At 50.7% G+C, this 14,178-nt stretch overlaps 5 protein-coding genes across 5 annotated transcripts; 2 read left to right on the forward strand and 3 right to left on the reverse strand.

The window, feature by feature from the left end:
• Positions 1-4,523: 4,523 nt before the first annotated feature.
• Positions 4,524-4,712, forward strand: BC939DRAFT_394071 (uncharacterized protein; the record flags this gene model as incomplete). Its single annotated transcript, XM_051552125.1, has 1 exon — positions 4,524-4,712. The coding sequence occupies one exon, from the start codon at positions 4,524-4,526 to the stop codon at positions 4,710-4,712; it is 189 nt and encodes a 62-aa protein (XP_051415154.1).
• Positions 4,713-6,521: 1,809 nt separating this feature from the next.
• Positions 6,522-7,609, reverse strand: BC939DRAFT_483392 (mitochondrial import inner membrane translocase subunit; the record flags this gene model as incomplete). Its single annotated transcript, XM_051559177.1, has 4 exons — positions 6,522-6,554; positions 6,657-6,965; positions 7,255-7,354; positions 7,575-7,609. The coding sequence occupies 4 exons, from the start codon at positions 7,607-7,609 to the stop codon at positions 6,522-6,524; spliced, it is 477 nt and encodes a 158-aa protein (XP_051415155.1).
• Positions 7,610-8,429: 820 nt separating this feature from the next.
• BC939DRAFT_442955 (uncharacterized protein) lies at positions 8,430-10,394 on the forward strand. The gene is made up of 3 exons (XM_051554465.1): positions 8,430-8,661; positions 9,360-9,741; positions 9,823-10,394. The coding sequence occupies exons 1-3, from the start codon at positions 8,528-8,530 to the stop codon at positions 10,312-10,314; spliced, it is 1,008 nt and encodes a 335-aa protein (XP_051415156.1). The 5' UTR covers positions 8,430-8,527; the 3' UTR covers positions 10,315-10,394.
• Positions 10,395-10,408: 14 nt separating this feature from the next.
• On the reverse strand, positions 10,409-11,503 carry BC939DRAFT_50729 (uncharacterized protein). The gene is made up of 2 exons (XM_051560870.1): positions 11,282-11,503; positions 10,409-11,158 (listed from the first exon to the last, which is right to left on the reverse strand). The coding sequence occupies exons 1-2, from the start codon at positions 11,305-11,307 to the stop codon at positions 10,504-10,506; spliced, it is 681 nt and encodes a 226-aa protein (XP_051415157.1). The 5' UTR covers positions 11,308-11,503; the 3' UTR covers positions 10,409-10,503.
• A 52-nt stretch (positions 11,504-11,555) lies between these two features.
• BC939DRAFT_50735 (uncharacterized protein) lies at positions 11,556-13,865 on the reverse strand. The gene is made up of 8 exons (XM_051560877.1): positions 13,823-13,865; positions 13,469-13,712; positions 13,316-13,379; positions 12,974-13,222; positions 12,720-12,897; positions 11,896-12,620; positions 11,694-11,791; positions 11,556-11,602 (listed from the first exon to the last, which is right to left on the reverse strand). Exons 2-7 carry the CDS (start codon positions 13,561-13,563, stop codon positions 11,786-11,788), a joined length of 1,317 nt encoding a protein of 438 aa, XP_051415158.1. The 5' UTR covers positions 13,564-13,712; positions 13,823-13,865; the 3' UTR covers positions 11,556-11,602; positions 11,694-11,785.
• Positions 13,866-14,178: the final 313 nt, after the last annotated feature.

The following is a 14,178-nucleotide window of genomic DNA, read 5'->3' on the forward strand; positions in this document are numbered from 1 at the left end:
TCCGCTCCACCTAGTTTCTAATCCTATTGTACAGTATAGGACCACGCATACCACAGCCGGCACAAAAGCAAGCGGCCTGGAATCCGGACATCACCTCGGGAGCAAAGCGCTCAATCGGTATGTCTGAACAACAACAACTACTTGTTTCGGTGGCGAGTGAGAAAGGAAGCTACAGAACAAGAATAAGAGAAGCATGGAGCGACAAACACCGGCACAAATCTCGCCCCAATTAAGCCCTAACCTTCTGGCCATCACCGTTCTGTTTTCTCTAGTCATCGCTATCGTCATCGCACGGAATCTGTCACTTGGCTATTGAACGCGTCGCATCTCTGCTCTTTTGCTTGGGATTCAAAGTATGTTGCTCTGACTCGACTTGTTGCTGCAGGCGGATGGCTTCAACATGGATGGACTCAACTGGGCAGGCGCGATCAAACGATCAGGAGAACGGAGTCTCAGAAAGAGAAAGAGGAGCGAGGCTGATGACTAATGGCGTTTTTTGAATGAGAGCGTTAGGCGATGGCCAGAACTGACCTGACCGTTTGCTTCTTTAATCTGTTCTTTTAGATCGCGCCCCATCCCTCTTCGCTCACAACTCAGCTGCGACCTCATTCCCATACATATCCAATATCATGGGAGAGCAAGGGCAAAGACCACATAGCTACGGGAATCAGGCCCCATACCAAGCCTCCGTGGATCCGCCTCCACCAAGGCGCTCTTCTATCCAGAGCATGCTCAACCCGTCCTCACCAGATTCCCCTGGAACCTACGGCTATTACCCAGGGCCCCATGGCTCGCATACACCTCCGCATCATATGCAACATGCACACTCACATCCGCAGCCGCAACAGCCATATCTCCACGCCATCAAGCAGCCTCCACCAGCAACATCTCAGAAGCAACATCTTCACCCTCAAGCGCAGCAACCCTCGCATCGTACGGATCAGTACCATCATGAAGAGCGACAGTATCCATCCCAATCGTTCCATTACCCACAGCAGCCTCATGCGCACCAGTCCCAACTTCAGCACCAGCATCAGCAGCAGCAGCAGGTGCCACAACAGCAAGTGCACCATCATCACGTTCAACAACAATCGCATCTTTCTCACCATCATCAGCAGCAGCAGCCGAGTCAACAGCAAGGATACTACTCACCACAGCCATCGTCATCGTCGTCATCGACGCCTTCTAATGTACAGGTATATTCTGGGAGTGCAAGCTCATTGCCCTCAATATCCACGCAGTCGCAATACAGGTCGTATAGTCAGTATTCGCCAGCATCGAGTCCTTCAGATGCCAGCTACCAGGCAACACCGGCGTCGACCATACAGGGGCCTTCACAGCCACCCCTTCATTCACATCACCATCAGCAACAACAGCACCAGCAGCAACAACGACATCTTCAACATGGCACTGTCGCAGCACCGGTCCCTGGTCCTAGTCCTCACGTACATCCCAATCATGCGGCACATCCTATCCATCCAGCGAACGTGACAATGGGTGTTGAGAGGAATTCCGGATCAATATCTCGTGCGGCCCCCAGGCGTACCAGCGGAGAGTCAGCCATGGATATGCGGCTTCAATCACCGCCAGCGAATTCTACGCATTATGGTCACACCAGTGCTGGCCACTTGTCTGCTCGAGCGTCCTCTCCTCGCGCAGGCGCAGCGGATTTCAGCCGTCCGAGGCAGACTTCGGTGTCAGCTCATGGTTTCCATGGCGATTACAGACCACATGGATCCGAACCTGCAGTGCAAGCTGCACATTACGAGTACCCATCACATCACTATCCAACCTCATATCAGGAATCACCATATGCAGCCTCGCACCACGCAACGACGATGCAACAGCAGCAGCAACCTCAGCAGCCTCAGCCACAACATCAACCGCACCTTCAGCACCAGCAGTATTCGTCTCAGTACTCTCAACATTCATCCTCTGGATACATGAGATCCTCTGCGTCAGAGATCGACCGCCCTCACCCACATGGCCTACCTGCGCAGCAACATTACCTCCAAGGCTACCCACCACAACCACCTTCTCCACCTCAGCACAGCCAAGCTCTCATGCCACCTCATAGAGGTTCAATCCAGGATGCTCACCCCGGAGTACCTAGGGTTGCTACATCAGTTCAGCATCCACGAGAGCATCAGGCACATCACCAGCACGATCGGCCCCTTGCAGAAAATGACGAAGCCATCGTGATGAATTTCATGTCAGAACTGCAAATGCAGCAGCAGCAACAGCAGCAGAGCCATGGACACAAGCAGGTCCGCAAGCCGATGCCGCCGCCGGGGGCTCCACAGCCACAGACAGCGCCATTACAGCATCGCCTCCAACAACAGCACCACCTTCACCATATTCAGCAAAAGCAGCAGCAACAACAACAGCAACAACATCAGCAGCACCAGCAGCAACAGCAAGACTCGCCACAACAGCACCATGCCCATGTTGATCACATTGCTCATCACCCTTCTGAAGCTCAGCTCCGGTATGGGCATGGTGATCATCATGGATACCAGCACAACCAGGAGACGCAGTCTTCGGTGTACCGTCCTCAACCACCGACTGCTTCACAGCCTCCAATTGAACTGGATCAACCAATGACGCCACCCGGTCAAGGTCAATCTAATATGCACCTGACTGGTAAAGGTACCGTGAGTGACACGCGGCAAAGACCCATCTCCAACTCAACAATGACTCCGGTATCACCACGCTCTGTCCCCAGCCCTTCGTATCCAACAAAATCAGCGGATGCGCCTAAAAAGCTGCCCTCGTCTAGTAGTCAGTCATCTCTTCCGCCTTCGCGCTCTCTGAGCCTGATAAATCTTCTCAACGCACCCGAAACGGAAGCCAACGGCGATACGACTGAAACGGATGACGAGGACAATGCAACCATAGTTGTGCCGGTTCCACAACAGCCTTTACAAGATCGAGCGTACAATGAGCAGAATCAGCTGTACAACATTCCTCAGGAATCCGCTCGCCTTGCTAATGTCTCAGTAGCTTATTCGGAGTCCGTGCGCAATGTACTTTACGAGGAGCAGCCGGGAGTTCCCGGGAACCCATCCATGGAATCGCAACCGACCACAGAGTACATGGAGCAGCAGGAAGCAGGATCACCATCGTTGGCGAAGACGACCAAGGATAAAGCTGTACGACCTGTCAAAGATAAGGTGCAGAAGGAGAAACCTGTCAAGGTCGTTAAAGAGAAGGTGGTCAAGGAGAAGGCGGAAAAGATGGATAAGACGAAGAAGGAGCGCGTGATAAAGATGCCACCCAAGAAGAAAGCCTCTGTTGCAAGCGCCGTGTTATCTAGTGCCGAATCAGTCGAGAGTCTGGCAGAGTCGATTATTGAGCAACACAACAAGCCTGTGCCCCCAGCTGCTCTGGAACCGGTGGTTGGATCAAAACACTCCATCGAGGATGATGATGGTCATGAGCAAAAGACAGCTACCAAGAAAATTCGCGTCGATAGTCGTCCGACTGCGGATGACAAGGATGGTGACCAGTCTTTGCTCGAAACAGCGGTCAGGAGCCACCAAGATGAGATGAGTACCGCGTCGGGTTCTACTCCTGTTAGCAGGCCTCATGGCCATGACGATTCGCGGGCATTGGCCAGCGGCGACGTCTTTCTGCCTGAACTGCAGGCCACCTACATGCAGGAGGAGAGCTCGGGGCAAAAGAGTGAGGCTACCTTTGACCACGGCCCTACCAGCTCACTTGAGATCTCCGACGCTCCAGCAGAGGCCAAAGGAAGTCCCATGCAGGTACCGAAGGCAGCCTCTGCGGCCACATCAGCCCGTTCTCGATCTTCAACGCCCACGTCAAACTCAATGGCCGCACGATACCGGTCGCAGCCTGAGGACGACCCCAAAGGAACAACAGGCCGCAGCAAGAAGAGCTCGAATGAGGATCACTATGCTTCTTCGCCTCCTTTATCCATATCGCGGGAGCCATTCAAAGGCTTCAAACCATCGACCGGTACTTTGTTGCCTCCCACGAAAGAGAAAAAGAGCAGCAAGAAGAAGGTGATTGCCGATAGTCCTCAAATAGATGATGGCACTGCTCCACACAAAGCGGGCAAGCACCAAGGAACGCCGCAGAGGGACACCGAGGATATGGATCTTGACACTGTAGAACTGAAGCCGTCCGTGAAAACAGGACCCTCAGTTAAAAAGCAGGTCTCTGGAATGTCCAGTCATACCAGCTTGAAGAAACGATTTAGCAGAGCGGCCGAGGACTTCTCCAGTCTCATCGAGAATCCAAAGAAAGACGATGTACCCAACGTTGCAGCCTCGGAGACTACCGAACCAGGAGCGAGCCATGACAGGGTCCTGCCAACAGACAGCGTACGAGAGAAGTCTGCTAAACAGAAGCGTATGGAGCGTGGTGAGTTGTCTCAACAGATCGGCGTCAAGTCTGAAGGAGGATCCAAAAACCAGCATTTGTCTTCAAGGCTAAAGGAAAGTACCACACCACCAATCGACCGGCTCGTGAGGGAGGAACAGCATTCTCGCGAGATAATGGAACAGACGCAAGAGGATGCGGGCGATGGCCTGTACTGTATTTGCCGCACGTCGTATGATCCCAGCCGATTCATGATTGCGTGCGACGGCTGCGACGGTTGGTTCCATGGGGATTGTGTGGGCGTGGCGGAAAAGGACAGCGACATGGTCGACAAATACTACTGCAAGCGATGTGAAGGTTTGTAACACATTGGTGGTCTTGGCTATTAATGCGATTCTATCTTCTGTATTGTTTCTAATATGACGATACTTTTTTTATTATATATACAGAGAAAGGCCGACATGGATCTAATAAGAAAAAGTGCTTCCGAGAGGCATGCCAAAGACCCGCAGCCCGAAAATCAAAGTACTGTTCCAAGGAGTGCGGGCTTTTGGTGGCGACACAAAGGATCCACGAGTCGCAGGCACGAGTTTTTGGATCGCCTATGGATACATCGGATCTTTCGAAGGATGGACACCAGCCTCCCGAACAGGCGCAGCAGCATATTCAGAGACGGCGTTGGTTGACTTTGGCAGACCTGGATGATCGACAGAGACTGCTTGGCATACGGGAGAAGATGGCGTACGTCCGCAAGGTGTGCTCCATTTTGGAGGAGAGAGAGAAGCAGCTAGCTGTTTGTGTGGATCGGCAGACACGACAAGAACTCGGAAAGCTGGTCCCACCAGCATCCGCTCTGGTAGCAGAGAAGGAAGAGGACAAGCCGACACCTGCAGAGGAGGAAGAAGAAGAGGAGAGTGCCCCACGGTTCTCATCTGGATCAAAGTCGAAGGCTAAGGGCAAAGGTCAAAGGGGCAAAGACAAAGACAAGAACAAGGATAAAGAGTCATTCTGCGGATTCGATTATAGCCTTGTCTGGGACGATATTCAGGATATGTCGAGGATGGAGCGAACAGCTTTGTCGTCGTCGTTGGCCACGACTCCTGCCGGATCAAGAGCGTCTTCAGTAGCCCCGCCCTCGTTTGGGGTTGTTCTTGTGAATTCCAAGAGAAATTCTGCGGATGAGTCGGATGATCAACATGAAGCTCGCCATAGTGCTGCAGCATCAGCGGACGAGCATAGTATCATGCCGCCTACGTTGTCTCCTCAAATGGAAGAGGTTGGTCTACATGTGTGCATGCTGCGACGTCAGTGCGATCGGCACATTGGATGGCAGAAGCTGAAAAAGGCAGAACTGGATCTTGAAAAAACTCTTCAGGTATAAGGCAGCCACCACTTTGTTCTTTTCTAGCATTGTTGAACTTGTTTTATGCCATATTATGGATTGTAATGCTGACACATTCTCGCATTTGCTTTTAGAACAAGCTGCTCAAGACCCTGAAGGTGGAAGCCAAGCTGGTCAAGAACCGCATGAAGCGCCGTCGTAACGATCTTTCTGCAGGGATCCTGAATGGGACAATAGAGCATTGATCCAAATATATCCTTCAAAACTACCCGCCATTTTTTGTTCCTGTAAATTGTTATTTTGATGACATAGAGAGCAACGAAAACAGTAGTCTAGATAGTAATGGTACAAGGTGGAAAATGTATTGATGAATAATTATGAAGGACAAAGACGAAGAAAGGCAGTGAAGAGGAGGAACGGCACAGACGAGGTGTTCAAAGAGGACGGAGAGATGCAGGGTTGGACTGAACGACAGACAATGCGAGAGAGAGATAGAAAAAGAAAAAAAAAAGAAAAGAATAGAAACGAAGGGGAGCAGCAGCAAGGACGAACAATGAGAGTGATTCGATGGACGTAGACAAGATAGTTGAGGCAGGAGGATCCAGGTGGATCGTCTTGAGGTGCATCCAGGTCCGATCGAAAGCCATCTCCACGAAATCGGCTAGTGATTAGTATCAACACTTTCCGCCTTCATTGAATCCACCGCTGCCGCCTTTGGTTCTTTTTATATCCTCCACTGCTCCTGAAACGTTATGGCCCACATGGACGTCTCCATTCATCTTCCCCTCCACCGGATATCCATATCCTTGCCGAAATGATTCTGTACGATCCTTTACTGAGATGCCGGTGGGGCAATATCAGGGAGCTATCAAGTAATGTGACCATTGAGTTGACCAGAAGATTAGCAAGCGAGTTGTTTTCGTCCTGAAAGCACGTTACGTTTAAGTGAAAGTGCAGCAGAACATACCTGGGGCATCATGGGACGGTTCTGGTCAGCAAAAGCTCTTGAAAGGACGATTCCAACACCTTCGATAACTGCCAAGAAGACGCCTCCAAGAGCAGCGGAGGTGATGGCGACCTTGGGGCCACCACGGGCAGCCAAGACACCGCCGGTCAAGAATCCAGACGCAATCGAGTTCCAGGGATCCTCCTTTTGACGGATACCCTTCATTCCACAGTCGAAGGTCGAGAAGAGTCCTCCCCAGACAGCAAAGTTTCCTCCGAGAACTGGAGCACGGGCTTTGAGGGAAACGAGGGCACCAGGGAAGCGCTCGCCCTAATGTGATCAGTCGCAAATAAAAGATGTTGTGGTCGGTATTAGAAACCAGAGATGGAGGGCAAAGTGTGTTTAGAACAGTTGGATATGTAGTAGTAGCGGTTGCTTCTGTGCTCTTGAAAATAACATGGATACGCAAGATGGTGAGGGCGAAGGAGGGAGGGAAAGCATTATGCAAAAAACAAAACAAAACAAAACAAAACACAGCAAGTCGGAAGCGTTTTGATACTACGAGTGCGAGTGCAAACAGGAGAGAGGATGCGACAGAGAGGAAGAGTATTTTCCTTACCCTTGGTGAGTTCTTGGCGCCCTTGATACCGTACCAGACACCTCCACCAATAGCACCCATGGCAAACGAGGCACCGAGATCAGAAAAGATGACATATGGGCTGAATCAACAACGTTTAAGAGAGCGGGTTAGCCAGGGATGCAGACAAAAGGAGAGAGCATAAGAAAATAGCCTGCAAAGAGACTCGGCGTCATAGACGCTGCTCGAAGCTGGGAGTCGAAATATTTGTTGCCACTGAGTAGTCGATATCGCACACTTTGTTGCCGCTGTACAGCAAAGCATCCTGATATTGCTCCTAGACAAAACAACGGCAGACTCACCAAGGATCGCGGGAGTGGTCGGACGAGCGAGGCATGTTGGGAGTATGATATGGTATGGAAAGAAGAAGGAGAAAGAAGACGAGGGTGTGTGCCGAGAAAGGGGGCTTTTTTTTCGTTTTCGGAAGAAAAGAAGGAGAATGATGGCAGTGGAAGCGGAGAGAATCAGAAAGCAGAGACACTGTTGCGGTGGGTGCAGATTTGGTGGTTCCCCCCACTGCTGTCTGCTGGCGAGGGAGTAAACAACAGTCATCTCTTCATGCACCAAGCCACCTCAATTCCTGGCCTTCATCTCTTTTTGGCGCCTATGTGACAGATACGGGATGTGTGTGCGTGTGTGCGCGTGTGCGAGTGCGCGCGTGCGAGCGTGAGAGGCAGACTCCTGTCTTCACGATGTCCTCAGCAGGCAAGAAGAGGCAACGAGCAAGGTTATGGTATGATATGGCCCGTCCCTCCTATCAAAAGGTTCTCTCTGGTGCAGCTCAACTGTCCTGACTGGAGCTGCAGTATCAGTATGGCATTGCAGCGCGTGCGTGTGCCTGAATGCATGTGTGCTGTCCAACCGCAAACGTTTTACGTCTGTGCTCCTCGTGGGCTTCCGGGCAGACTGATGGTCTCGCTCGCTCAATTATCGGGTGATTGAACAAGCGAAGATATCCACCGGCAATCCATAGTGAAATGTACCGTATTTTATTTCAATGGTAGAAAAGGTGTACGCGGCGGCAAGAGCAAAGGGTCAGAGGCAGGCGGGAAGTGTGGACGAGGGTGGGGGGAGGCTTTTGAGCTGTAAAATTTGCTTTGCTCCAGTGGGGCTTCGTTTCCACCGTATTCTTTTTCAAGCTCTCCAGCTCCTCTCTGTCTCTTCTTTATCCCCCCTTCGCGTCTCCTCTGTGACACGCCCACTCCCTCCTACTTTGCAAGCAAGTTCATTTGATCCTACTTGTCCTTAATCAACCATGAGTCAAGATACCGCTCCCGCTGCTACTCAGGTTCAGGCTGAGGAGGATGGCCACAAGGTCTTTGTCGGCAACCTCTCCTTCCAGACCACCGAGGCCGAGCTCGCTGACCTCTTTAACAAGCCCAACCCAGTGTAAGTGATCCATCGGAATTCCCTCTATCTCTATATCTCTCACACCTAACACCTAACACTATGCAAGGCGTGAAGACAAGAAAAAAAAAAAAAAAAAAAAAGCCCACCATCAAGAAATAGATGATGAGAGCACGGATTAGGAACTGGACAGACTGGATGGACACGCGAGAAAAGAATGATGATGACAACTCGCCTGGATTTGATACATGGGAACAATAGGACCCAACGAGGAAAGTGCAAGGGGGGTTACAGCAGCAATTCAGATGAGATGAAGACTTGATTGGACTCTACTGGATCTACTCCTCGGGCTGGTCACCCTCACTCGTTTTTCCCTACTCTTTTCTTTTTTTTTTTTTTTTGCGGGTATCTGTGTGCGTGTGCGTATGTCTCTATTTACCGCGGCTGCGTGTATTTGGATGTGTCAATGTGTGGTGGGGGGTAGTGTGCTCAGCCAGCGTGGGGCGAGCAAACATGGCAACGGATGGGGACCACACATACAGACCATTGCCCACCTTGGTGTTTGGTGCTCCTATTCTCTTGCGATCGCTCGTTCGTTGTTCATATCACATATAATGAACACCTGCACCATCCCATATTCCCACAATGACATAGCGTGCCAATGGACATTCAACTAACCGAACAATTGCCTCTTCGTTCTGCAATCTTGGACCTGACATCATTCTTTCTCTCCCTTTTAGCTTGAAGGCCAACATCATCACCCGTGGAGCTCGCTCCCTAGGCTATGGCTTTGTTGCCTACGAGACCTTGGCCCAGGCTGAGCAGGCTGCTACTACCCACAACAAGACCAACCTCGGTGGTCGTGAGATCAACGTCGAGGTTGCCAAGCCCAGAGTCGAGCGTCTCCCCAAGGAGAAGACCCCCAAGCAGCCCAAGAGTGCGAAGACCAAGGATGTCGCTGCTGCTGGAACAGGTGAGAGCTGGGGCAACGCCGACGCCACTGCAACAGGTGACGGTTGGGGTAGCACTGATGTCGCTGATGTCGGTGATGCCGCTGTCAAGCCCAGGACTGGCCGCAACAACCGTTCCCGTGCCAACCGCAAGAACCGTAACAGGGTCAAGGTATAAAAAATGTTGCGGCTGCTTTGGAGAAAGAATTTTCTGAGGAACCAATGGCTAATGTGATTCGTTTGCTATCCACAGAATGAGGGTGAGGAGGGCACTTTTGAGGAGACTGCTGCTGCTGCCCCTGCTTCCGCCAACGGCGAGACCAAGGAGGGCTCTGGACGCCGCAAGCGCAGCAACCGTCGCCATAGTCGCAAGGAAGGCAACGGCGATGCTGCTGAGGGTGGTGCCGGTACCTCGGCTCCCTGGACTCCTCGTCCTGTCGGTCCTCCTTCAAAGACGACTGTCTTTGTTGCCAACCTCCCCTTTGCGATGGAGGACGATGGTCTGAAGGCACTCTTTGCCGACTTCAAGGTCGCCTCTGCCCACGTTGTCCGTCGTCATGGCTCTGGTCGCTCCAAGGGCTTTGGATTTGTTGAGCTCGTGGATGAGGCTGAGCAGCAGAACGTGCTCGAGAAGATGAAGGATGCTCAGGCGGACGGCCGCGACCTCGTCATCAAGGTCGCGCTTTCAGAGGAGCAGACCTCGTCCGAGGCCGGGGAGGTCAAGAGCACTGAGGTCACTGCGTAATTTTACCATGAAATTATTTATTTCGAAAAAAGAAAAAGAATCTTATGAACGAAGTAAACGATTGTACAGCATTTTTTTTTTCTTTTGCAGTGCATTGTAAGCATTTCTAAAAGGACTGTGAGGAAGCCTTCGATGGATTGAAGGTCGCTTTGCAAAATATAAAATGCACATGTGTCAAGGAGAACGACGTTAGTAGCAATCCAGCACATTGTTGCCATCGTTTGGGTTTTCATTCTCTTCCATAACCACGTCTTCAACGCGCTCAACATTCAGCACCTCTTCGTACAGCTGCTCCACTGATGTCGTCGCGTCCAGACGTTCGAAATCAAGGTCCTTGAGGACAGTATAGAATTGTGCGTGTGGATGGGTGAAAGATGCTGATCCCGGCTGCAGTGATCCTTTATCGTTAGCAGTATCGTCCACAGGCCTCTTGCCCAGTCGATCATTACTCTGCGTAGCAGAAGCCTGCTCTAATGCAGGCCCTTGGTTCCCCTCCGAGATGTTCTGAAATATCGATCCCAGTCGCTGCTCGATCGACGTTTTCATCTTTTTGAGAGTCTCAACACTAATCCGGCGCACCAATCTAGACGAATCCTGAGTCGCCTCCACCAGTACCTTGTCGCCTTTGATGTCATAAAACCACCACGACGATGGTTTTGGTGGATGTATATTCTCCTCTTGCCCAATAGCTGAATCTTTAAGTCGTTTAGAAGCACGGATCCGGTAATCCGCCTTTTCATCCAGTGCCAAACAGTGCTTCCATACAGCTGCTATGAATTCACACGCTCGGATCCTGACCTCCCAATCACTGTCATCCAGAGTCAACCGTGACATAAACGTTGCACTGCAATAAAATTTCATGACGAAGAAAAAAAAAATACGAAATCGTCAGCTCTCGGTACGGGCTATGTCTTCACACAATCCCATGGGAAGAGACCAAAAGGTAAGTAGGAGGCAGACTGGGGACTTACTCCACAAAGAGATCGGTTCCATTGACCATAAGGACTGTACCGGACTCGCGCTCGCTCACCAAGCAGATCATGGCCTCCAGAACCGCGCGTCTCACAAAGGCCTCACTGTCGCGTATCAACGATGGCAACTGACTGCTAAGCCGTTCATCCAGACTCCTTGAACACATGGCCTTCCAGCCTCGGGAGTCACGCATCACCGTCTCAAAAGCGTGCACGCTGGCTGCCCGAACATAGGCTTCCTCGTCTGATAGCTTTTGGAATACAGATTCGAGGAGATCGTGCTTAAGCGCCCACTCAACGCCATGCTTCGGCCCCCCCTATGTTACAAAAGATAAACGCATCAGCGCTGGGCACGGGCCTTGCAGACTTTTGCGCATCAGATCCTTCCCATAAAATATATGTACCTACCACATCAAAAAGTCTGCCAATAAACTCAATAACAGTGTCGCGCACGTCCCACTCCATGTCGTATAGTTTTATGCCAAGTCCGTTGGCCAGATCTAGTCCTACTTTCTAATAAAGTACAAATAAACAAAGTATTAGCGTCATCTTCTTCATATTCATTGAGCGGGTTGAAGACATTACGAGGTCTTCGAAACATAATCTCTACCTCATGCGCGAGAATCCCGCCAAGTGTGTCGTCGGAAAAGAACTCAAGGACCGCCGTGAGGACGAGTTTAATTGATGTGCTGTTTGCGGCCGGTTTCTGCAAGAGTCCAAGGATGACTGTCATAGCGCTCGCAAAAAGTTGCTCATCCAGTAACTGGCCGTTCTGTACTTTGGTTTTCATGACGATTGGTAGGGTTGTCAAACATGCCTTGAAAACTCTCTGATCCGAGCACAGTTTATGATCAAACAGCACCGAAAGAACGATCTCGATCGCAGGGCTCTTTTCCGTCGCGTCCGGGAAAAGGTGCGCCAAGCCTTGGAGAGCCTTGAGTGCTGAAAGTGCAATCGTCTTTGGAAGAGTACCCCCTCTTGCTGCAGCACCTCGAGATGGTTTGGTGCGGCTTTGGGTCCTGACGAGTTGCTGAAACCCAAGCTGGTTCAGCTGCTGTGCCAGCTTTCCGCTGCCCTGAATGACGATCGTGCTAGTGCTGTTGTTGCCTGAAACGCTCTTATCTGATTCTGTGGTCTCCTGCAGTGCCTGAATGATCCAGAGAATGGTCGAGAGGACGACATGTTTAAATGAAGATCCTGCTCCATGTGCTTCTTCGCTTTGATGAAGCGGCTTTATAATGGCATCCAGAATGCCTGTGGCCACGTGAAGCGCCTTCAGTGAATCCGTTAATACTATCAACGAAAGCACATCGTGGTCTAGCAGATAGTTGAAGCCTAGGATAGCACGGTGTATTAGATGTCAGTTTCACAAGGACAGCAAGAATATGATCGATTTGCACATGAATATTACAAAGGGCCTTAAAAAAAGCCTACATTCCAACAGGGCTTGGTCATCGGACTTGTCCAGCTCCATCGTATCTGGTGTTGTGAGGTCCTTCCCTAATACACTGAGAGGGTTGGAGACCGATTCTAATAAGATCGAGAGAACGTCCAATGCCCTGCTTCTGACAAGACGCGAGTCATCCGTGAGTAGATCCATGTATGAGAAGAACTATTCAATGCGAAGAGCGTTAGCTGCGCAATATATGCTGTGGGCAGAACGGAAGATTTTGAGTGCAGGGCATTACCAGCTGACTTTGTCGTAAGAATGCTGCACCACGATCAGATCTGGCGTTCGTTATCATCCAGAGGAACTCTAGGCCTGCTACTCGGTTCCTTTCCGAGTCTTGATCTGTCATCATGGTGTGGATCAAATTATATAATGAGATCGACTCCAATAACGTGTCCAAGAGTGTGTCGTGGGCAGTGATCCGTTGCGCTTCAATGCTTCGATTCTCGATAATGGCGACAAGAAAGCAGCATGCTGCCGTAATCACCTAGATGAATGTGATTTCCTAGTGTTAGTAAGTGGGAGGCTCACGAAGACATCGACTCAGTTGTTGATCCATGGCAGCCTGAACGGGACCTACATAGGTACTGGTATCCTTCAGAGCTGCCGACACCATCTCTGCGCATTTTCCCGTCTTTATCAACCTATAGATACAAATGAGATGGATTCAGCGAACTTGTCATGCTTTTGGGCTGCATATCCATTTCCAAAGAATATCTAGATCACATCCTACCATCGAGCGCCATCATCATTTTTCACTACGCGTTCCAATGCAAACCAGCAAGAGAAACGAGTCAATGCCTCCACGCCCATTGTGTTCACAATCATGTATTCCAGAATGGCTGGATGCCTTGCCTTGAGCAGCTGCCAGACATCTGGGTTACTCTCGCTCTTGCTGCCAGCGTCCTGAGCTGCGCCATTCTCCAAAAGATATCCGAGAAGTCGCAATGCCACACAACTGACGCGGTAATCCTGACCTGCAATCAGGCACGACTTTTTAGAAAGTGGTTAGTGTCTTAACTTGAAATGGGTGCCTTTTTTTTATTTTTATTATTATTATTGTTATTGTTATTGTTATTGGTCGTACCTCAAATATATCGAGGATGGCCCAGTCGACCAGCATGGTCCTCATGAGCACAGGGTCTCTCTGGGCTATGAAGGCAGACACGTACGAGAGCACCTTTTCGTGGCGAGTGTCGTCGACGATATTCTTTGGCATCTTCGGCAGGGCCACGATGACCCTCCTCAGTTCCTGGAGGGTCTGCTCCGAAGTTGCATTGGGAATATGAGGCACCATGTTGATCTGGGTGATCGTGTTGGATTTAACCTCCTTTGCTTACTTGTAAGATGCCTCGGCACGTACACAGCCAAGAGCCAATCTCATTTGATGGCGCGATGTGACTGCAAGACTTGCAATTGAGACAGCCAATTGGCCCGCTTGGG

This window comes from Gamsiella multidivaricata (assembly GCF_025024155.1).
Source record: "Gamsiella multidivaricata strain RSA 2152 chromosome Unknown BC939scaffold_13, whole genome shotgun sequence".
Lineage (NCBI taxonomy): Eukaryota > Fungi > Mortierellomycota > Mortierellomycetes > Mortierellales > Mortierellaceae > Gamsiella > Gamsiella multidivaricata.